The following is a 23,369-nucleotide window of genomic DNA, read 5'->3' on the forward strand; positions in this document are numbered from 1 at the left end:
GTGAGGCACTCTGCAACTCAGTGAGACCCCGTTTCAAAATAAAGAATGAAAAATAGGGCAGGGGATGTAGCTCAGAGGTAGAATGCCCCTAGGTTCCATCCCCAGACCCCCCCCCCCACACACACACACAAAATAGAAGTTATATGACTCAGAATATCTCAGGTCTTCCACAATGCTGATTATGCTTCATAAACATTATTAAGTTATCTTCTTCAGGTTCACTTAAGATCAAAGTAGAGCTAGGCGTGGTGGTGCACGCTTATAGTTCCAGCGCTTAGGAGGCTGAGACAGGAGGATTGCACAGGTTCGAAGCCAATCTTGGCTACTTAGCGAGGCTCTCAGCAACTTAGTGAGATCCTGTTTCCAAAGAAAGTATAAAATAGGTCTTGGAGTAAAGCCTGGAGGTAGAAAAGCCCCTGGGTTCCATCCCCAGTACCACAAAAAAATAAAAAGACCAAAGAAGATATAATGAAGACTTGGACCCCAAAACTTTACCATTCTTGTTTTATCATCATGAAAGATGATAGAATTAGGTTTGTCTGGATTTTTTTTTGTGTGTGCATGTGATGCTGTGGTTTGAACCCAGGGGTACCCTACCACTGAGATATACCCCTTGTCTTTTAAATTTTTTGTTGAAACAGAATTTTGCTAAATTGTTGTATGCTGTCCTCAAAACCTGCAATCCTTCTGTTGGGATTATAGGTGTGTACTATTGCACTTGGCTTGTCAAGCTTTTAATTCAGCATATATTTATACATTTATACATCTTGAGCCCTCATTTATGTACAAAAAGCTTTTTATTTTTTTATTTTTTTTTAATTTTATTTTATTGGTGCACTGTATTCATACATCATAGTGGGATACAAACTTTTGTAGACATACATGCACACATCGCCCAGTCAGCCCCCACCCGATCCCCACCCCATTCTCTCCCCATCCCTCCTTCCCATGCTTGGCTTAGTGGTTGACATCTAGTATTATAGCAATTTATCCAAAATTAAAAATGATAATCTCACATAACAGTTTCATTTGTCTGATACCAAGCGTTTGATGATTTAAAGATAGCATTTCAATATTTCTGTTTGCTTTCTTTCTTACTAGCGCATATTTTTTTCTGTTTTTTTAGGTGAAACTATCATATATTTATATATTTATTTTTCAGAAAAAAATCTATCCTAATATGGAATATGAATTCTAGATACCCAAAACGATCTTGAAAAAGAACAAAGCTAGCAGATATATATTTTCTGATTTCAAACCATATAAAGCTACAATAATTGAAACAGTGTAGTACTGTTCTAAAGGCAGATATATAGACCATTGGAGTTAAATACAAGCCTAGAGCTAAATTCTTCCCTATATTGTCAAGTTATTTTTGACAAGGTTTCCACGAACATTTGGTGGTGGAAATAATAATCTTTTAACTAAATATTGTTGAAAAATAATAATTACATGGAAAAGAATAAAATTGGACCTTTACCTAATCCCATATACAAGTATTAACTCAAAATAGATAAAAGACCTAAATATAAATCTTAAGACTATAAACTTTTAGGAGAAAATCTGGGTCATAAAACCTCACAACATTGAAATTGGCAGTGATTTCTTGGATATGATTTCAATGGCACAGGCAACAGAAGAATATACAAACTCCCTAAAAAATAAAAGAAAATATTGTATAACCAAAGACAATGTAAACAGAGTTAAAAGTTACTAATAGAATTGGATAAAATATTTCCAAATGCTATATCTGAAGGTATATTAATATTCCATCTAGAAATCCTAAAAATTAACAACAATAAAGGCAAACAATACAACTTAGAGATAGGTAAAAGACTAACATAAATAATGAATCTCCACAGATAACCAATCTTAGTTGTCTGTTGGATGGAAACTCTTGTTTCTCTGGTTCTGGTGAGTGTTACCTATTTCTTCTTTGTAGTTAATCTCTTTGAGTATTTTCTCTAGCGCTGGTTTTGAAGACATAAATTCCTTCAGTTTCTGTTTGTCATGGAAGCTTCTTATTTCTCCATCTAATTTGATAGAAAGTTTTGCTGGATAGGAAATTTTTGGCTGGAAGTTGTTTTCTTTCAGAGTTTGGAATATGTTACTCCAAGCCCTTCTGGCTCTCATGACTTGGTTTGGGAAGTCTGGAGTGATTCTAATTGGTTTGCCTCTGAATGTCACTTGGCCCTTTGTTTTTGTTGCCTTTAAGATTCTCTGCTTGGCTTCCACATTGGTCATTTTGACAATTATATGGCGTGGGGATCCTCTTCTCCGATCCTGTCTAAAGGGAGTTCTATAAGTTTCCTGGATCTGTGTATCAACCTCTTGCTCTATATTTGGAAAATTTTCTGCTATTACTTCCTTGAAGAGATTGTTGATCCCTTTGGTATCACTTTCTTTTCCCTCCTCTATTCCAATTATTCTTAGGTTAGCTCTCTTAAGATGGGCCCATATTTCTTCAATGTCAGATTCCTGCTGTTGGATATTTTTTTCTAGATTAGAAACTATGCATTCATTTTTGGATTGCTCATCTTCTAAGAGCGAGATTCTGTTCCCCATGTGGTCTAATCGGTTGTTTGTGCTTTGAATTGAGGCCTTTACTTCATTAATTGCATCCTTTATCTCTTTTTGGCTCTCTCTGAGTTCTTTTCGAAGCACCTCTATTATTTCTACAGTTATTTTCCTGATTTGATCTTCTAGAAATCTCTGATTTTCTGTTTTATCAGGTTCTGATGTTGTGGGGTTGTGCACATTCATTGCTCCAGTGTTATTCCTCTTTCCCATGATTTCGGAAGTTTGTGCCTTCTCTGGGTTCTTCCCTTGGGTCACTATGGCTTCACTTAAGGTGCTCTGGATCTCGAGTCTGTATTATCTCAGACCCTACTACTCCTTTACTGGGTTGTATCACAGAGTCTCCGACCCAGGGAGTCGATAGAGGCTGCTTTAAACTATGGGGGGTGCCAGGTTGCACGTTCTCCTATGGTGTGATATCTCTGCCACCACCACTCCCTCACTGGGTCAAGTCCCAGGAGGCCCAATACTGCGATTTCTCCTCTGTGGCCCGCAATTTGACTCACTGTTCTTGAGTACGCAGATGTAGCTGTACTGGACTCGGTGAATTCACTGCTGCTGCCGCCGCCGGTGGCAATATGGCGCCTCTGCCACGCCCTCGGCCATGAGGCTGGCGTATTTTTTCTTCTCTGGTTTTGATTTCCACTCTGAATCCCTGCAGCGTGTGGTGAGCTCAGCCACTGGGAGCTTTAAATGCTGTCTGCGCCGAAAGATCCCGCCTGGCTGTTCCGCAGCGGCTCACCTGGCTTGCTGTAGCCGTCCGTTGAGTTCGCCGCTGCCGCCGGCAGTATGGCGCTGCTGCCGCGTCCTCGGGCGCGTGTGTCTCCTCTGTGGCCCTGAGCTCTGTTCTCAGTCCGCTTTCTCTCTGGAGCCTGGTGGTTTTTTTTGTTTTTCTGGTGATGGTGTTTTCTGGCTATGAAAGGCGCTCTTTTTGTGGTAATGGAGATTGGTTGTTAGCGGGACTCTTAAGCCCCGCTTTTCTCGGTCGCCATCTTCCCGGAAGTCCCTCCAAAAAGCTTTTTACATTAGATTCTGTAGAGGTTACTAAAATTAGTCCAAACAGTAGCTCCCATAGTCAGTATGATATGTGATGAGGATAGGGACAAACAAATACAAAAATGGTTATAAATGATTATATTACAAGATAAAATGTATGTGCCATTAATGATGCTAAAAATATTACAGTCAGGTTTTTTTTTTTTTTTTAGGTCCTCCAAGCCAGGCCATGTGGGCTTTGGGGGATAAGATTGCTTCTTCTATTGTGGCTCAAACTGCAGGTATCCCAACTCTTCCCTGGAGTGGCAGTGGTAAGAAATTATTTCTTGTTTGTATCTGTAAGTACAGAAAAGCTAAGTGGGATGTTTTGGACTATAGCATGGGGTTTAAGTTTGACAATAAACAGAATCCTGTTATCTTTTGGCTTGATACACCTGTGAAGTTTGTTATGTCTTACGAATTTAAATTTAGTATCAGGTACACTGATGCTAAATTGATCTGGAATGATCTTAGGAATTAAATCTTAGGATTTAATTTGGAGAAACTTAGGGAAAACACCTATCACTTCGGGGATTCGGATCTCCTTTGGTAAGCTAGAATCTTCCTCAGAGGCAGTTTTTCTTTTTCTTTTCTTCTTCTTTTGTTTTTTTTGCGGGTTTGGGGATGGAACCCAGGGGCATTCGACCTCCAAGCTATACCCCCTGCCCTATTTTTTATGCTTTAATTTGAAACAGGGTCTCACTAAGTTGCAGATCCTCACTAAGTAGCTGAGGCTGTTCGCGAACTGCGATCCTTCGGTCTCAGCCTCCCAAATTCTGGGATTACAAGCGTGTGCCACCACGCCCGGTTTTCAGAGGCAGTTTTTCTAAGTGGAATTAGACCTTTGGACCACCTGGCAGAGGTGTCCTGGATTACTGGGAAAAACCTAAGTTCTCTTAACTCAAATGTTTACTTGCCAGTATTTTTCTAATGTCAGCCTACAGTCATTGGATGATTTGCTTTGCCTTCTCATACCACTCAGCTTCAGTTGTCATTGGTGCAGTAAATGAGATCAATAGTCAGCCTTTCTTTCAAGCATGCAGAGGGTCAAAATAAAAAATATTCTCAACAAATTCCTTAAAGAGTGCCATGTGAATTATCATGGCTGCTAACAATATGAACTTTCCGTTTTTAGTACTCACCCACTGGGGACAGACATATAGTAAAACCTCTTAAATGGAATGACCATTGTCTTGAGGCTGAAGAGATTTGAACCTTTACAATGCTGGCTCTCCAGGGGGATTGCCATATCCTCTCTAGACCTGCTGGGTCAAATAGTTTAAAATAAAAGGTGAATTTGTTCTTGTTTGAATGGAGAAGCTATATTGTTCCCCTTGTGGCTGAGTACAGGGATATTCAGGGAGCATGGAATCATGACTCTGCTGAGGCCAATAAAACCGCCATTTCCATTTCCAAGGGCTCATAAAGATTGAATTATTTCTCAGACTTCTGGCCCTCAAGCAGGACTGAACACAAATTGAATGTATTTTTCCTGCTGGGTGTCTGTGAGAAATTTGCCCTGCTTTTTTGTTGTTGTCATCTTGTATGTCCTTGCATCTCTCTCTCTCTCTCTCTCTCTCTCTCTCTCTCTCTCTCTCTCTCTCTCTGTGTGTGTGTGTGTGTGTGTGTGTGTGTGTGTGTGTGTTAATGGCGATTGAACCCAAAGATATTCTGCTTCTGAGGTATACCCCCAGCCCTGATTTTTGTTTGTTTGTTTTGAAACAGGGTCTCACTAAGTTGTGGAGGGCCTCATAAAGTTTCTGAGGCTGGCCACAAACCTGTGATTCTCCTATCTCAGCCTTCCAAGTACTGGGGTTACAAGTGTGCGCCACCATATCTGTCTTGCCCTTGCATTTTAATAAATTTGTCTTTTAGCCTTCCTGGGTTTTCCAGCACAAGAACCCAAATTGCTAGCTCATGCTATGGTCAAATACTGTTAACTGCCAGGACTGAACAGTGATTTATAGCATCTTTCTCCTCTCCACCTTCAGTTTTGGATAAATACAGCATTTTAAGGAAGGTGTAGCAAATAATTGACATGAATGCTTGATGTTGCCTTCAGGTCACTGTTGTCTATTGCAGGTCTTCGTGTGGACTGGCAGGAAAATGATTTCTCGAAACGTATCTTAAATGTTCCACAGGAATTGTATGAAAAAGGTTATGTGAAGGATGTGGATGATGGCCTGAAGGTAAGTTACTAACTCCAGGGAGTGATGCTTTTTAACTGACCAATTATATTCACATATATGGGGATTTGGAGCCTGGTTCATGATACATACGCAGGATGGCATGAGGGTTGTAAAACAAGTGGGTATAGTTTATGAAGTGTAGAGTGAAGAAGTGTTCTTAAACTTACATTAAAAGTTTTGAAGCAACTTCTCAATGGAACATTTCTTAGGTGATTAAATTGATGTTTTAGAGAGGTACTAATTCTTCATCTCTCTATCACCTGTCAGTGTATGAGGAGGGCCAACAAGCAGCACACTGATTCTCCTGCTTGAGTTCAGAGCCAAGAGAGAATACAGAAGAATGAGAAGTCAACGTATTAGCTTTATTACCAATACAGATATTGGTAATGTTAGCTTTATTACAGTACAAATGTTAGCCATCATGAGATTTAAAAACTGAATGCCATAGTTAACCAGGCTCACTCTGTCACTGATTATTGGTGATGCTGAATAACTATAGACCTCTCTCTATAGAGACAGCTTTTATCATTTCAGCTTATTAGATGGTGGAGAGCTGACAAAGAGTATATGTTTTATGCAGGAGGCTGATCACAAAGAGGAAGAGGCTGAGCAGTGCCTGCTCCGTTCTCTTTCCATTGACTCGTCACATAATTTATGCTTTTTCCTCTGGGAAAGAATGAGGGAGTGAGCCAAGAAAAGCTCAAAGAATTACTCTAATTATTACCCATCCACATAGAAGCATGAACCCAGGCAAAGGGAGATCCCCCATTGTCACCTTTTCTTTCCTTACAGATATCTCCAGTTTGTTCCCCATTCACCTTTAAAAAATTTTTTTGGTAGTACTGGGGACCTAACCCAGGGCATTCTACCTCTGAGCTACACCCTCAGTTTTATTTTTTATTCTTGATTTTGAAACAGGGTCTCACTAAGTTGTGGAGGGCCTCACTAAGCAGCTGAGGCTGGCCTCAAACCTGCGATCTTCCTGTCTCCGCCTCCCAAGAACTGGGATTACAAGTTTGTGCCACCACACCCAGCTCTCATTCACTTTTTAACTAATTGGATGCATCAGCTATGCTTCTAAGTATATGATGAAAGTGACAATTTCAGAAAAATACAGTGTTTGAGTGTCATTTGTATGTTATAAATTCAAGAGGAATATGAACTGCTATCTTTTTTGCAGTTTGAGTTAATCCTTCCATAATTTCCTTAATAAGAAAAATTAACATTTCTAATTGAATTACAGATGCTTTATCTTATAAATTGTGAAAGAATAGAAGCCCCTGTAAGAAATACCTATTTTGCTTATAAGCAGAATTTTTGGTGCAAAATTTGGAAAGCAAGTAATGATAATAAAATAACCCATAAACCACTATACTGAAATGATGACTATTAACATATCATACATTTTTTAGCCTTTTGATTTGTAGATTCCTATAATAATCTTTATTAATAGATTCTTATAATTATAAAATTAAGGTCTTACTACATCTATTGTTTGGTAATACTAATATTTTTAAATTTTATATATAAGTATTTACCCCATGTTATTAAAATTCTTCTAAAATTGCTTTTTGTGATGGTACTAGGAATTGAAAGAAGTGTTATATATGAGCGACACCTCCCAGCCCTATTTTATTTTTTGTTTTGAAACAGAGTCTCATTAAGTTGCCACACGTTGGCCTTGCACTTGTGATTCTCCTTTCTCAGTCTCTCAAGTACTGAGTTATTGGTGTGGACCGCTGTACCTGGCTATCAGTATATTCCTGAAGAGAGAAAATGCCAGTTTTTAGCGCCAGGCGTGGTGGTGCACGCTTGTAATCCCCGCACTTGGGAGGCGGAGACAGGAGGATCATGCTGGTTCGAAGCCAGCCATGCTGGCTTAAGAGACCCCGTTTCCAAAAATAAAAAAGTATAAAATAGGTCTGGGAATGTAGCCCGGAGTAGAAGGGCTTCCGGGAACCCCAGTACGACCAAAAAGAAAAAAAAGAAAAGAAAAAAAAAGAAAATGCTAGTTTTTCTCCTTACCTAGTAATGCCATTCTTTCTTCTTGAAGGCAGCAGAGGAAGTTGGCTATCCAGTAATGATCAAGGCCTCAGAAGGAGGAGGAGGGAAGGGAATCAGAAAAGTCAACAATGCAGATGACTTTCCTAACCTCTTCAGACAGGTAGAGTGCAAGTTCTTTTTGCTTATTTGAACTAATATGCAGATCAATGATGCATGATTTAACTCACATTGGTAATTTGGATGTCCAGAAAATATCTAATTTTAATTTTTTCCTTATCTAATGTAGTCTCTCTCTCTAGCCTTTACTTGGTTAATAAGGAAAAAAAAGGTAATGAAACGTCTGACTCAATTTAAGTTTAATTTAGTTAGGTAATTCAAGCAGTAGAGTTGTTCTTTCTTATGTACAAAGATAGCTCTTCCTACAGGGTACATGTGGCTCACAGTATCTCATAATGGCAAGGAAGCATCAGTATCTACAGTTTTGTGCCTCTGTTCTATTGACTTTATAGATAAGGTATGTGGCATGGTGATATGGTACTGATCTGGTTGCTCTCAGACTGGCCAGCCCCAGTTTCTCTGATTGGCTTTTCCTTCATTTCAGGGTGACTGCAGGCCTCTGAGTTTCCACCATGTTACTCATCTATTCTTTTGGCCCAGCAGTGCACATGCTAGCCTTTCATGTGTGGCCACTGTCCCCATGCACAGGAACTCAGCGGCAGGCCCACATTATATGAGAACTGCGAGCGGCTTTGGAAAGCTCATCCTAGTGTCTCTGCCTTCTCTTGCTTTTTTACCAAGTTGATTTAGCCATGCTATAGGTTCCTTGTAGGGGCAACCAAAGAAGTGATGTCTTTTCAGAATCTTGGAAAAAAGGGAGATAAAAGTTTCTTTTGCCTCACCCTCAGAATTACCTTCACATACCTAACATCTTTTTTTCTACCAATTGCCAGGAAAAGTTGCATCAGAAAAAGGAAAATTAGGTTACAGATTTGGCTTTTTTACTCTGTTAGCTTCCCCTAATTTCTTGGTTTTCCTAGCATATTCTATTTTATACCACCTTTGCTAGTGCCCCTAGCTACTCTCCCTCTCTTATTTGGGCTTGAATCCAAGGAAATTTTACCAGCATTTTTATTTTTATTTTTTATTTTTAGACAGAGTCTACCTAAGTTGCCCAGGCTGGACTCGAACTTTCGATTCTCCTGCCTCAGCCTCCTGAGTATCTGGGATTATAGACATACCCAGCTTTTACTCACCACACCCTCCTTTTATTAAACCATTAGGGAGCAAATCTCTTGCTTCACTGTTAAGGGATAAAACAAAAAAATCTATGAACTGCATCTTCCATGATTTGATACACTAAATAAAGAAAGTACATTATCCTATAAGTATTTAAGTATTGTCTTATCCTATTTTGAATGTCAGAAGTTGAATATTGCCTTTGTCTTCTTTTTTTTTTTTTTTTCCAGTTCTGGGGATGGAACCCAGAGGCGTTTGACCTCCGAGCTACACCCCTGCCCTATTTTTTATTTTGAAACAGGGTCTCACTGAGTTGCGGGGGGTCTCACCAAGTAGTTGAGGATGTCTGTGAACCGCAATCCTCTAGTCTCAGCCTCCCAAATGCTGGTATTACAAGCATTTACCACCACGCCCGGCTGCCTCTGTCTTATTCCTTATATAAGTTCTAATTTTTTAGATAGATCAGTGCTTCATAGAGTTTAGAAAAAAGGTGTTTAATCTTAGAAACAAAAGAGAAAGCATGTTATTAATGACTATTCCAGTAGATATTTCAAGACTATTAGTGTGAAATACAACATTGAAGAGTCTAGAACACTAAGAAGTTTTATGTGAAAATCCTTGAGTTCTAGTAATGTCTAACAAAATAACACAAACCATTTTTCTCAATGAGATGAAACTAAAATGTTAGACCAGACTTAAAAAGCAAAAAATCTGTATTAAAACATTATAAGCCTTCTTAGATAACGAAGAATTATAGGAGAATAAGGGAAAACCCAGAGTAAGGAGCCTGAAATTTGAAGCCACTTTCTCTATTTCTCTCTCTCTTTTTTTTTTATTTTGCTACTGGGGATGGAACCAAGGTGCAGGCATTCTACCTCTGAGCTATATCCCCAGCCCTGTTTTATTTTTTTATTTTATAATTTGGAAACAGGGTCTCACTAAGTTGCAGAGGGCTCCACTAAGTTGCTGAGGCTGGCAGTAAGTCTGTGATCCTCCTGTTTCAGCCTCCCAAGTACTGGGGTTACAAGGGTGTCCCACCATGCTCAGCTCACTTTCTATAGAGATATCTTCTATTTCAAGAAGAAACAGCTGAAAAGTTTATTAGAGTTTTCAACAGTCTTATAAGACTAATGGTACAATTTAGACATTAGGGCTTTCTGAGGAAGGATGCATCCTGAAGGACTATACGACCTGAGAAAGAATGAACTGCATGTAGTGTAATCCTCAAAGAGACTAAGTGTCAGATTCAAAGCACTGAAGCTCTAATTCAAGCAATATGCTTAGGAATGCAAGCGTCCCTAGTCACTTACAAAAGCAAATGTAAACCCTCTCTACAGAAAGATAGCATCCAGAACTTATTCTGTTAAATTTTATGTGGTGTATTAAGCAACCAATAAAAATAAGCAGGAATATAAACTTACAAGATTGAAAACAATGAAGAACAAAAGTCAGTAGAAACAGACCCATAAAAGATTTAATAACAGATCTATTTGACAAAGGCCTTAAAGTAACTGTGCTTAATATAGCCAAGGAAATTAAAGACAAATTTAAGAATTTTGACAGAGAACTGGAAACTATAAAGAAGAAACATGAAAATTGTAGAACTGAAAATTAAATAACTAAAATTAAGAAGTCAGTATATTAGATGAAGCTGAAGAGAGAATTAGTCACTGAAAATATATCAGAAGAAAATTCAGACTAAAGCATGGAGACAAAAGGATGAAAAATATAGAAAAGAGCAATGTGAGATATTGTTTGCAAAGATGACCGTGAAAAATTCTTCTTCCATCTCCATATACCTTCCCCTATACAGTATGATATTGCTGCTTTTCCCATCAAGAAGCAGAGTCTTCTACCCTTTGGATTTTCATTTGGCCTTGTGACTTGTTTTGACTGATAGAATATGGCAGAAATAATATATAAGTTCTGAAGCCTAAACTTGAAGTGGTTTTGTGGTTTCTACTCTTGCCCTCTTGGAATGAGCCCTCAGACCACCATGTGAAGAGTCCATTCTGACCTACTAGTGAAAGGCTATTTGAAGCAGCTATGAGTCATCCCAGCTAAAGCCACCTACTCTTTTTTTTTTTTTTTTTGGTGGTACTGGGGTTCCTGGAAACCCTTCTACCTCCGGGCTACACTCCCAGACCTTTTTATATTTTTATTTGGAAACAGGGTATCTTAAGCCAGCACAGCTGGCTTCGAACCTGCGCGATCCTCCTGTCTCTGCCTCCCAAGCGTGGGGATTACAAGTGTGCACCACACACCCAGCTTGCCACCTACTCTTAATAGTTGACTGTCAGCACCATATTTAAGATATGTAAGTGAGACTATATGAGACTTCCCAACCCTAGTTGAGTTGCCATATGATTACAGCTTAAGTAACAAGATTACCATCTGAGCTGAGCTCAAAATGCTAATCCACAGATCCATGAGCAAATAGAATCGTTATTGCCCCAGAATACTAAATTTTTGGAAGTTTGTTAGGTATCATCTGACACAGAAATTGAGACCTTAATGTATACTACTACCAAATGAAAAATATGGCATTGTCTTCGAAGCTGGCTCATAGGTGGAGGCTTGAAATATGATTAAAAGGATAATCATGAAGCTTGGAGGAATGGGGAGCAAACTGTTAGTGCAGGCTGGAAAAGTGGTGAAATAATTATTGACGTCTGGTAAAAAGATCACTCCACAAGCCGTATGGTGGCACACGTTTGTAATTTCAGCATTTGGTTCAAGGACAGCCTCAGCTACTTAGTGAGACCCTTTGCAACTCAATGAGACCTGGTTTCAAAATAAAGAATAAAAAATAGGGCCGAGGGTTTTGCTCGGAGATAAAATGCTCCTGGATTCCATCCCCAGTACTGCCAAAAAAAAAAAAAAAAAGTCACTCTACATTCTGTAATGGTAGAAAAATTGGCAAAAAGTGCTGTTTGAGGTAACTTGATACAGAATTGATTTAATTAAGTCATGAATCTGGTTAAGATATCTAGATAAAATTTGAATTTGAAAGTATCTGTTGAATGCCTGGCGTGGTGGCGCACGTGCTTATAATCCCGTTTATAATCCCTTTCTTGGGAGGCATAGACAGGAGGACCGCGCAGGTTCGAAGCCAGCTGTGCACGCTGGCTTAGGAGACCCTGTTTCCAAATAAAAAAATGTAAAAATAGGTCTGGGAGTGTAGCCCGGAGGTAGAAGGGCTTCCAGGAAGCCCAGTACCACCAAAAAAAGAAAGAAAGAAAATCTGTTGAGTGTTTCTAGTAACTTATGCTGAGAAATTATAAAGCTAAAGAAGCTAAAGAAGATTTATTTTTTTGTGGTTCTGGAGATGGAACCCAGGGGTATTCGAGATCCTAGCTATACCTGCTGCCCTATTTTTTATTCTTTATTTTGAAACCAGGTCTCACTGAGTTGCAAAGGGCCTCACTAAGTAGCTGAGGCTGTCCACGAACCACAATCCTCCTGTCTCAGCCTCCCAAATGCTGGGATTAAAAGTATGTACTACCACGTCTGGCTAAGATGTTTTGTTTGCAAGTAGAATTTAAAGGAAATTTAAGGAACCTAAAATTTATTGAGTTTGGAAAGTATAATTTTCTTTTTCCTAGTCTTTTCAGCTGCCAAAAGATTTGCAAAGTAAAAAATATCCTAGTTAAGCTGGGCATGGTGGTGCACACTTGTAATCCCAGTACTTGGGAGGCTAAGACAGGAGGATTACAGGTTTCTGGCCAGCTACTTATTGAGTCCCTCTGCAACTTAGTGAGACCCTGTTTCAAAATAAAGAAAAATAAAAGGACTGGTGGTGTAGCTCAGGTAGATTCTATCTGTCTCGAAGCTAGATTCAATCCCCCTCCCCCCCAAAAAATAAAAGATTCCGGTAAAGATCAAGTCAAGAGCACCTATGACTTTAAGATCTCAGAAATACTTAACACAATATATGGTAGATCATCTAGAAAAATATGTTTCTATTGCCTTGTACCATTTGACATGCCCAAAGTATACAGAGATATATACAGAAATGATTTATGGATATGGCTTTTGAGGTAAGCAGTGAACCCCAATTTGATAAATAAAAAACCCACAAAATTGTCAAGAGACTTGTATTACTCGTTAATGCACCAAAAGAAATAATAATAATGACAGAAACAGTTCAAAATGAAAAGTGGACTTGTGTCTTCAACTTTTTATGTGTTTGTGCGCGGTACTGGTGATTGGACCCAGGGGCAGTCTTTAAGTTTTTATAGACAGGAAGCAGATAGAGAAAGCTGTTCCACTGAGCTTTAGTCATTTATAATAGATTATTCAGTGGAGAACACAGATGGATGCCATGGATTAGAGTTCCACTTCCAGGGAACAGAACCAGACCCTAAACAAACAAACAAAAAACAACCAAAAAACCTACCACAAATTCCTTGCTCCTGTATTAAGGGAAGTTGGCAACATATACCCATTCAGATTTCAAAATTGCTATTCATCAGTGGTTGCCATGTGCTTCCCATCCTCTCCTCTTTTAATGAGAGTTTTTTTTTTGTTTTTTGGCAGTTCTTTTTCTCAATCTCATCAATAAGTGTTGGGGCAGATAACTTGTCTTTTTAGTTCCCAGGTCTTTGGATCAAGAGAAACTATACCTGAGGAGCTGCATCTAAGGAATCTCATTTGCTTCTGGATGAAGCCTGATGCCATGATTGGATGAGACTTTGGGGGTCTTGGGAGGGGGTGAGTCTGAACCGCATGTGGGAGGTATGTGAATAATTGTGGTCACAGAGTGGACTCTAGAGGATTGTTTGCAGAGATGGACACAATAACTCCTCCCATTTCTGTATGTACACCCTTTGCAATGTGACTTTGCTGTTCTTCCCATCAAGATGTGGCATCTCTTTCCCCAAGTCTTGTGACTTGCTTAGACCATTATTAGAAGGTGGCTCGCATGATGTATAAGTTCTAGAGCCCACACCTCAGGAGCCTTGCACCTTCTGCCCTCACCCTCTAGAAACTTTGAGCTGAAGAAGCCTGGTCTAGCTTACCAGAGGATGCAAGGCTACATGCAGTAGAAAGGAGCATGTTCCAGCTAAGGCTCCCTAAACCTGTCAGCTAACAGCCAGCTCCAATCACCAGACACGTGAATGACACCATTCAGTCCCACTTGAGCCATCAGATGATGTACACACGGTTGCAAGACCAGAACTGCCCAGATGAGCACAGACAGCATCATGAGCAACTAAGAAGTTGATATTTTAAGCAAGCAACTGGATTTTGAAGTGACGACTTATGTAGCAAAACGGTAAAAAAAGGTACAGGACATAAAAGACATGGGGTACAGTGAAATGATGTAATGTCATATACTTTAAATCTCTCAGAGGAAAAGAGAATGGAACAGAAACAATATTTAAAGAAATAATGGAGCAGAAGGCCATTTTTGAAAAGATAATAGCTAAGAATTTTCTGGAACTGATAAAGATATTAAGCACATATTCAAAAAAAATACTGTAAGCAGGACAAATACAAGAAACCACACCCAAGCTTATCAGAGTAAATCTGTCACCCCCCAAAAAAGAGATACCTACAAAATCTTAAAACATCTGGAGAAAGAAGATGACTTTCAAAGGAGTACCAATATTAATGGTTAAAATCTCAGAAGAAACAGCGGAAACCAGAACATTTGGGATATCTTTAAAGTGCTTAAAAATTATTTACCTGTGTAGGATTCTGTATTCACTGATAATATTTTTTCTAAAGTGAAGATGGAGTTCTTTGATTACACCACCACCACCACCATGTGATACACTGTGAACCAGGAAAGCATCCAGTGTGGAGCACGTTGTGCATATATTTTGCCCTGTTCTGGGATTTGTTTGTGTGTGTGTCTTTTCAGATATTTTGTTGCTTACCCTTGTAACACACTGGATGTTCTGTGTTTTCATAATCATTAATCAGTATTGGTTATATTAACGAAGAATGCAATATCTTAAAGATAGACAAGGCATGGACTATATTTATTCATTTTATACTTCTACTTGTTAACATAGTCTGATACTTTGAGGCACCTGTTTGTTGAAATTAAAGTTGCTTATCAGAATAAAAGGAAAATTTACCACTGAAGAATTTGTATTATTTCTATTTTTAAAATAGGTTCAAGCTGAAGTCCCTGGATCCCCTATATTTGTGATGAGACTCGCCAAACAATCTCGTCATCTGGAGGTGCAGATCTTAGCAGATCAATATGGCAATGCCATCTCTTTGTTTGGCCGTGACTGCTCTGTACAGCGCAGACATCAGAAGATTATTGAAGAGGCACCTGCTGCTATTGCTACTCCAGCAGTATTTGAACATATGGAACAGGTGTGTCTATTAAATGCTTTAACTTATGTTTTCTTACAGAAAACCACTTCTCCTTTAGTTCATGTACCAATCTGAGAATAGACTTTCAAGCCATGATTCTGGGTAATTGAAAAGATTTTAGCTTTTTCTTAGAGGGGAAAAAAATAATTTCAAATTGTTCTTTTTGAAAAATTGTCAAGGAACTTTTCAGGCTCTAAAAGTAATTAACACTTTATTTATTTATTTATTTTGTGGTATTGGGGATGGAACCCAGGGGCATTCTACCTCTGATCTACACCTCTAGCCGTATTTTTTTTATTCTTTATTTTGAAACAGGGACTCACTGAATTCCAAAGGGCCTCAGTAAGTAGTAGCTGAGGCTGTCCTCGAACCACAATCCTCCTGTCTCAGTCTCCTAAACGCTGAGATTACAAACGTATGCCACCACGCCTGACTGTAATGAACACATTAAAAAGAAAATCATTATGCCATTTTCAGTGAATATAAAGAATAGAAACATGTTGAGATTTTTAATCATATTGTTTGATTTTTTTTAACAACTTTGTGATCATAAGTAGTTTTATTTTCTGGATGAGTATAATTAAGTCTTTAGACTTAAGTCACTGAGATCCATCAGCTTAAAATTTTTTTAAAATTCTCTCTCTCTTTTTTTTTTTTTCGGTACGGGGGATAGACCCAGAAGCATTCTACCTTCAAGCTACACCCCGCCTTATTTTTTATTCTTTATTTTCAAACAGGGCCTTACTAGATTGTGGAGGGCTTAACTAAATAGCTGAGGCTGGCCATGAACCTGCAATCATCCTTTCTCCACCTCCCAAGTACTGAGATTACAAGCATATGTCACCATGCTTTGCCTAAATTTCTTTAAAGTTTTTTTTTTTTTATTTTTTGCGGATTTGGGGATGGAATCCAGGGGAATTTGACCTCTGAGCTATACCCCCTGCCCTATTTTTTATTCTTTATTTTGAAACAAGTCTCACTCTGTTGCAGAGGCCTCACTAATTAGCTGGGGCTGTCCATGAACCGTGATCCTCTGGTTTCAGCCTCCTGAATGCTGGGATTATAAGCGTGCGCCACCATGCCCGGCTGTTTTTATTTTTTCAATTTGAAACAGATCTCACTAATTGGCTGGGGCTGTACTTGAACTTGCAGTCTTCCTGTCTCAGCCTCCCCAGTACTAGAATTACAGGCATATGACACCACTCCTGGCTTGTATGGTTTTTGTTTGTTTGTTTTTTCTTTTTGGTGGTACTTGGGATTGAACCCAGGGCATTGTACCTATGAGCTACACTCCCAGACCTATTTTTTATTCTTTATTTTGAAACAGGGTCTCTAATTTGCAGAGGGCCTCACTTATTAGCTAAGGCTATTTGTGAACCGGTGATCTTCCTGTCTCAGCCTCCTAAGTACTGAGATTACAAGCATGTGCCACTATGCCTGGTGTATTTTTATTTTGAAAAGAATTTATGTTTCATGAAGTATTCCTTGGAAGTAGATGTAGCATAGGGGTCTGAACATAGTCTTTTCTAGAATCATTATTCAATCTATTTATTATTGAAGATTTCCTACTTTTTTCTGAATCCAAACAAGCTAGATATGTGGACATCTATGTTAAAAGTTTATTTCTTATGATGGATATATATTTTAAGATATTCTTATTCAAAACTGCTGTAGTAAAGATGCCTCAAAAAATACAGTGGTTTATATAGGTGTAACTTTCTGTTTATCTCTTTCATCATAGTTCAAAGATGAGCTGGGGCCCGAGACTGAGGTTTATTGTTCCACTATTCCTTAGGACAGGGCTTAGCAAACTATATAGTTCATGTACTAAGTCCAACTTGCTGTTTTTGTAAACAAAATTTTACTGTCACACCACCAGGTTTATTTATGTAGTATCTCTGGTTGCATCATTGCTACAAAGGTAGAGCTGAGTAGCTGTGACAGAGAGTATATAGCCCACAAAGTTGAAAATGAGTATTATTTGGTTCTTTACCAAAAAACTTTACCAGCCTTTGCCTTTGGGTGGTGTCATCATCTTTACAATTAAGCAAACCCACAGGTTTTGTTCACATTGTAGCCAAAAACAGAGAGAAAGGGAGAATATGGAGGCCATGCAAGCAAAAACATGATTTAGAAGATGTAACTTCTTACATTCCGCTTGACTAATTTTAGTCATACCTAGCAAAGGGATATTAGGAACTGTCACTAATGGGGTCACCATGTACTCAGATGAAATTTGGAATTTTTTTTTTCCTAAAAAAGGAAAAGTTGTTGGATAGCATTTAGTAACATGCATCCCAGTCTGCTCTTTCAGCTACCCCTTATCCTTTATCTTAGTTTAGGCTAAGAACATAGCTTTTCTCTAAAAGAGACCTCCTGAAGCCTCTTCTAATTATTATTATTACTACATCATTTAGAGATCCAACATGTACATCAGATTTCTAGGTCACTCAGGATGTTTTGTTTTGTTTTGTTTGTTTGTTTGTTTTTGCAGTGCTGGGGATGGAACCCAGGGGCATTCCACCTCTGAGCTACACTCTCAGCCCTATTTTTTATTGTTTATCTTGAAATAGAATCTCACTGAGTTGTAAAGCTCTTCACTAAGTAGTAGCTGAGGCTGTCCTTAAACCACGATTCTCCTGTCTCAGTCTCCCAAATGCTGGGATTACAAACATGTGCCACCACGCTGGCCACCCAGGATATCTTGTATATCTTTTTTTTTTTTCTTTTGCGGGTTTGGGGGATAGAACCCAGGGGCATTGGAGCTCCGAGCTACAGCCCCTGCCCTATTTTTTATTCTTTATTTTGAAACTGGGTCTCACTGAGTTGCAGAGGGCCTCACTAATTAGCTGAGGCTGTCCGCGAACCACGATCCTCTGGTGTCAGCCTCCCGAATGCTGGGATTACAAGCATGTGCCACCACGCCCGGTTTATCTTGTATATCTTGATGATGTACATTTCCTAAAATACAAGTTTTATGCCCTTCCTCATGCCCATTATTCAGTGGAGAAACAGGATAACTTCTTTGGAAAAATGGAAAATAATAGCCATCATTGGAGCATAGCGGTTAACAAATCTTTCTAGGTAGGGAGTGTGTTGATTTCTATAAATACCTTAGACCCCTTGGTTGCCCATGGTTCTGCTCACTGGAATTCAGTCCCTTGCCCATTGTCCTATAAGACATCTGACTTATTATTTATTTGAGAGATTCTTCCTTGTTCACTTTTTCTGGAGGGTGAGGGTAGGTCAGTCTTGGTGGACGATTCCTTTGGAGCTTTCAGAGCTCACTTCCTGCCGGTGCAGATTAGGGGTACAAATATTACTCTAATCATCTATCATAGACTTTTGAAGGCCAGGCTGTGGTTTGTTAGAAATACTATTTCCTCAAAAATTTAGTAAGCATCTGGGATATTTGCTTCTACTACATTTCAGCTTGGAGTAACCATACCCAGCGATTTCTTCTAGATGTAAAAATGTGTTTTCTTCCCTCTGTTGGCATCTATGCTTAGCCCATCTCTCTTTCTCAATTTAATGTTGACTACCTTGAGGCCAGTAGAAATTAAAGCAGCTCCCTTAATCTGATCCTTGACACGGAGTTGCTTCAGGGTGAGAATCTAATCTTTTGCTTTTGGGGTACAAAAAGCAGTTTGCTTTTTCATCATTCTGACTCTAGCCACTTTTCTTAAGGCGTGGTTGATATGTGGTCAGTCAGTGTTCCATTACTATAGGAAATAGTTCACTAAATGTTATGTCATGCCGTAACAAGGAGGCCACGAGCTTTCTAGCCTGCAGTGTCCATTTCCACGCTACCTACTTCCCTGTTACTCAACCAGTATCACATAATTCATTTTTTAAAATAGCAATTTCTACATCCAGTAAATATTATATATATTTACTAGGATATAGATTAAGCTGCTATAATAAAAGATCCAAACCTAAATATGATAGAAGTTGATTTTCTTTCCTCTCATAGCCTGAGGTGAGTTTTATGGGACTAGTGGGACAGTTGTATTTTGTGAGGCCATCTTGGGATTCAGGTTCTTGCTGTTTTGCTTTGCCACCTTTATTAGGTTCTCATCTGCATATTTGAAACTGGTTTGTACTATTATGACCATATTCCAGTGCATAAGATGGGGAAAACCAGGCACAGAGGATAAGCAATTCCCTTTCAAAATATGCTGTAAGAGTTTGCATAGCACTCAACAGTGCTCATATCATGTTGGTCGAAACTTAGTCACCAGCTGTAAGAAAAGTTAGAAGATCCAGTCTCTAGCTGGATAGCTGTTTCTAGGAAGAAGTGGGGAGCATACTGAGCATTAACAAAACTGAGGGACAAGAAAGAGTCTGTTACTCCCCCCACCCCCGAATGCTTTTATGTCTTATGGGATGAGGTCGCTTATGACTGGAAGTGAAAAACAGTTTTTTCTCCCAGATTTTCACTGACTTTGGCATTCTTGTCTAGGTGTACTGTGTAATAATCAAAATGGGCGAAATTTGCTCTGAAGAGGCTAAACACCTTTGGTGGCTCTTGTAAATATTGGATGGGGAGAGGCTGAAGATCATCACGGTGATTCAACAGCTGGACAGATGAGATACTTATATTTTCTTATCTTTTTTTGAGTGTGCGGTGAAACTTGCCAAAATGGTTGGTTATGTGAGTGCTGGGACTGTGGAATACCTGTACAGCCAGGATGGCAGCTTCTATTTTCTTGAACTGAACCCTCGGCTACAGGTGGAGCACCCTTGTACTGAGATGGTGGCTGATGTCAATCTCCCAGCAGCACAACTCCAGGTGAGTCACTCTGATCTGAGCTTGAGTTAGGGAAGTTAGGAATGTTCAGAGATTCCTGAAAAACTAGTTTAACCAGTGTCTGATAAGAGAAAAATACTGTCTATCTGAGTCTTACCTAATGTTCATTTTTTTCTGTGCATTTTGGGTTAATGATGTGTGGGTTGGTTTTTCTGATCCCTGCATTTTTTAGACAAATACATCATTTTATTTCTTTTGTGGAATGGGGGACTCAACCCAGGGGCATTTTACTTCTGAGATAAGCCCCTAGCCCCATTTTATTTTTATTTTGAAACAAGATCTTGTTAGATTGCTAGGAGTCTTGTTATGTTGCTGAGGCTGTCCTGTAACCTGCAACTTTCCTGTCTCAGCCTCCCAAGTATGGAGATAACAGACATGAGCCACTGTGCCTGGCTAGATCTTTTTTAGAATGAAACTTTTAAAAAATGTACTTTGTTCAGTTGTTTATTAATTTATTTTTTGTTTTTGTGGTACTGGGGATGGAACACATGGTCATTCTACCTCTGAGCTACACCCCCAAGCCCTATTTTTTATTCTTTATTTTGAAATAGGTTCTCACTGAGTTGCAAAGGGCTTCACTAAGTAGCTGAGGCTGGCCATGAACCTGGATCATCCTGTCTCAGACTTCCAAATGCTGTGATTATAAGCATGTGCCACCACGCCCAGATTTGTTCAGTTGTTAATTATAACAAACATCACAACTTTGAAATTAGTTCATATTTCTTTTTCATAGTGATTTTTACTGAAGTAACTCTTTGAGAGTGGTATTTGAAATTTTCCTGGTAACTGTGGTAGCACAGTTATATATATATATATATATATATTTTTTTTTTTTTTTTTTTTTTTTTTTGCGGGTCTAGGGATGGAACCTAGGGGCATTCCACCTCCAAGCTATACCCCCTGCCCTGTTTTTTATTCTTTATTTTGAAACAGGGTCTCACTAAGTTACAGAAGGCCTCACTATATAGCTAAAGCTGTCCACAAACCAAGATCCTCCGGTCTCAGCCTCCCCATTGCTGGGATTACAAGCTTGTGCCACCACGCCCAGCTGGTTTGATATTTTTAAGAACATATTCTTTAACCATATTGGGGAAACCTTGTAAGTTCCATGAAAGGCTAGAGATTTATTTATTCTAGTGATTTTCAGATGGAAGAGATAATTTTAACATGTTTAAGACTTTGTAGCTGTCTGAACTTCTTGGGTGGCTACTAACAGTGACTTTTCCTTGGATATTTTCATTCTTATCACTTCATAGAGAATTGACAACAGAGGGAAGGTTACATCTTTTGCACTAGGAATTTGGGGACATTTTCTGAAATGGGGAATATTTTAGCAACTTATCTGTAGTGATATATTCTATTTCAAATAATTTAGAATTGATGATTTGTAGAATATAAACCATAAAAATAGAATGTTTTAGGTAGTGTTTCCAAAAATGAAAAATCTCTTAGGTAATCTGATGACAGTCTCCACACTTTAAGGAAAGTAATTAGGGAAAATGAATCACGTGTATCTTATTACCTTTCAGATTGCAATGGGAATTCCTCTATTTCGAATCAAGGATATCCGTATGATGTATGGGGTATCTCCCTGGGGTGATGCTCCCATTGATTTTGAAAATTCTGCCCATGTTCCTTGTCCAAGGGGCCATGTTATTGCTGCTCGGATCACTAGTGAAAATCCAGATGAGGTAACCCATCACATAAAAGGTTTATGTTTTTATTTCTTTTTTCTTGTGATCTTTAATACTAAGTAATATCTGAGGACATACTCATGAAATCTCTTGGGACTTCCTCTGAGGAGGAAAATTCATAGAGGTTTCTCAGAGTAGATAAGTGATCTTTACTTCATTAGTCATTTAATCTCACTTAAGTCACTGTGGAGTCCTCAGTGGGTCTGGAGTACTGGACCTTGGCCTTTATGATTTTTGTGCATCATTTCTGAATTTGTGTATGGTTGAGTCTGAGCCTAAACACTTTGTTTAATGTTCTTTTATTTAGAAATATAATAAGATCTCTTTTATCTATTCTCCAACAGGGTTTTAAGCCCAGCTCAGGAACAGTTCAAGAACTAAATTTTCGCAGCAATAAGAATGTTTGGGGTTATTTCAGTGTTGCTGCTGCAGGGGGACTTCATGAATTTGCTGATTCTCAGTTTGGTCACTGCTTTTCCTGGGGAGAAAACAGAGAAGAAGCAATTTCGTAAGTATAATAGCATTTGATTGCATTTAAAAAGACAAATCTGTGTTAATTTTCAGTTAAATTTTGAGCATGAGAATGAGAATCATTTATCTGCTATCAGACTACTTCTGTGGGTACTTTTTTGAATACATAGATTGTAGTTTGTACTTGGATTCATATTGTGTTTTAAACTATGCAGCATTTGGCAGGTGTTTTTCTGTGTGCTTTTCCTGAACCTTTTCAAGTATTTTGCTTTGAATAATTATATTCTTAATTGGGGGGAGATAGTTTCTGACCAAGTAATATATAAGATCTGTAGATGTCATCAACATTAAGGTTTTGCAGCTGTGTGTGGTGGCACACACTTGTAATCCCAGCATTTGGGAGGCTGAGACAGGAGGATCTGGGTTCACGAATAGCCTCAGCTACTTAGTGAGACCCTCTGCAACTTAGTGAGACCCTATTTCAAAATAAAAAATAAAAAATAGCCAGGCTGTGGTGGCACACGCTTTTAATCCCAGCGCTTGGGAGGCTGAGACAGGAGGACTTCACAGGTTCAAAGCCAGCCTCAGCTACTTAGTGAGGCTCTCAGCAACTTAGTGAGTCCCTGTTTCCAAATAAAGTATAAAAAATAGGTCTGGGAGTATAGCCCAGAGGTTGAAAAGCCCCTGGGTTCCACCCCCAGTACTACAAAAAACAAAAAAATAAAAATTAGAGGCTGGGCATGGTGGTTCACGCTTGTAATCCCAGCATTCAGGAGGCTGAGACTGGAGGATTGCAATTTGGGAACAGCCTCAACTACTTAGTGAGGCCCTCCGCAACTTAGTGAGACCCTGTTTCAAAATAAAGAATATAAAATAGGGCAGGGGGGTGTAGCTTGTTGGTCAAATGCCGCTGGGTTCCATTCCCAGACCCGCCCCCCGACCCAAAAGAAAAGTAGGGCTGAAAAATAAAAAAAGGTTTTCCTTTTTTTTCTCTTTAGTGCTGGGATGGAACCTAGT

At 39.0% G+C, this 23,369-nt stretch overlaps 1 protein-coding gene across 2 annotated transcripts in view; it reads left to right on the top strand.

Moving 5' to 3' along the window:
- The window catches only part of ACACA (acetyl-CoA carboxylase alpha), a gene marked incomplete at both ends in the record, with an annotated part of 343,744 nt that overhangs the window by 115,883 nt on the left and 204,492 nt on the right, over positions 1-23,369 (top strand). For both annotated transcript variants that reach the window (XM_080712598.1, XM_080712599.1), the window contains 7 exons: positions 3,786-3,884; positions 5,695-5,801; positions 7,855-7,965; positions 15,168-15,377; positions 19,999-20,169; positions 21,717-21,878; positions 22,226-22,389. In XM_080712598.1, the coding sequence (XP_080568724.1) occupies positions 3,786-3,884; positions 5,695-5,801; positions 7,855-7,965; positions 15,168-15,377; positions 19,999-20,169; positions 21,717-21,878; positions 22,226-22,389 (1,024 nt within the window). The remainder of the gene's footprint in view (positions 1-3,785; positions 3,885-5,694; positions 5,802-7,854; positions 7,966-15,167; positions 15,378-19,998; positions 20,170-21,716; positions 21,879-22,225; positions 22,390-23,369) is intronic.

This window comes from Muscardinus avellanarius, assembly GCF_963383645.1.
Source record: "Muscardinus avellanarius genome assembly, chromosome: 16".
Classification (NCBI taxonomy): domain Eukaryota; kingdom Metazoa; phylum Chordata; class Mammalia; order Rodentia; family Gliridae; genus Muscardinus; species Muscardinus avellanarius.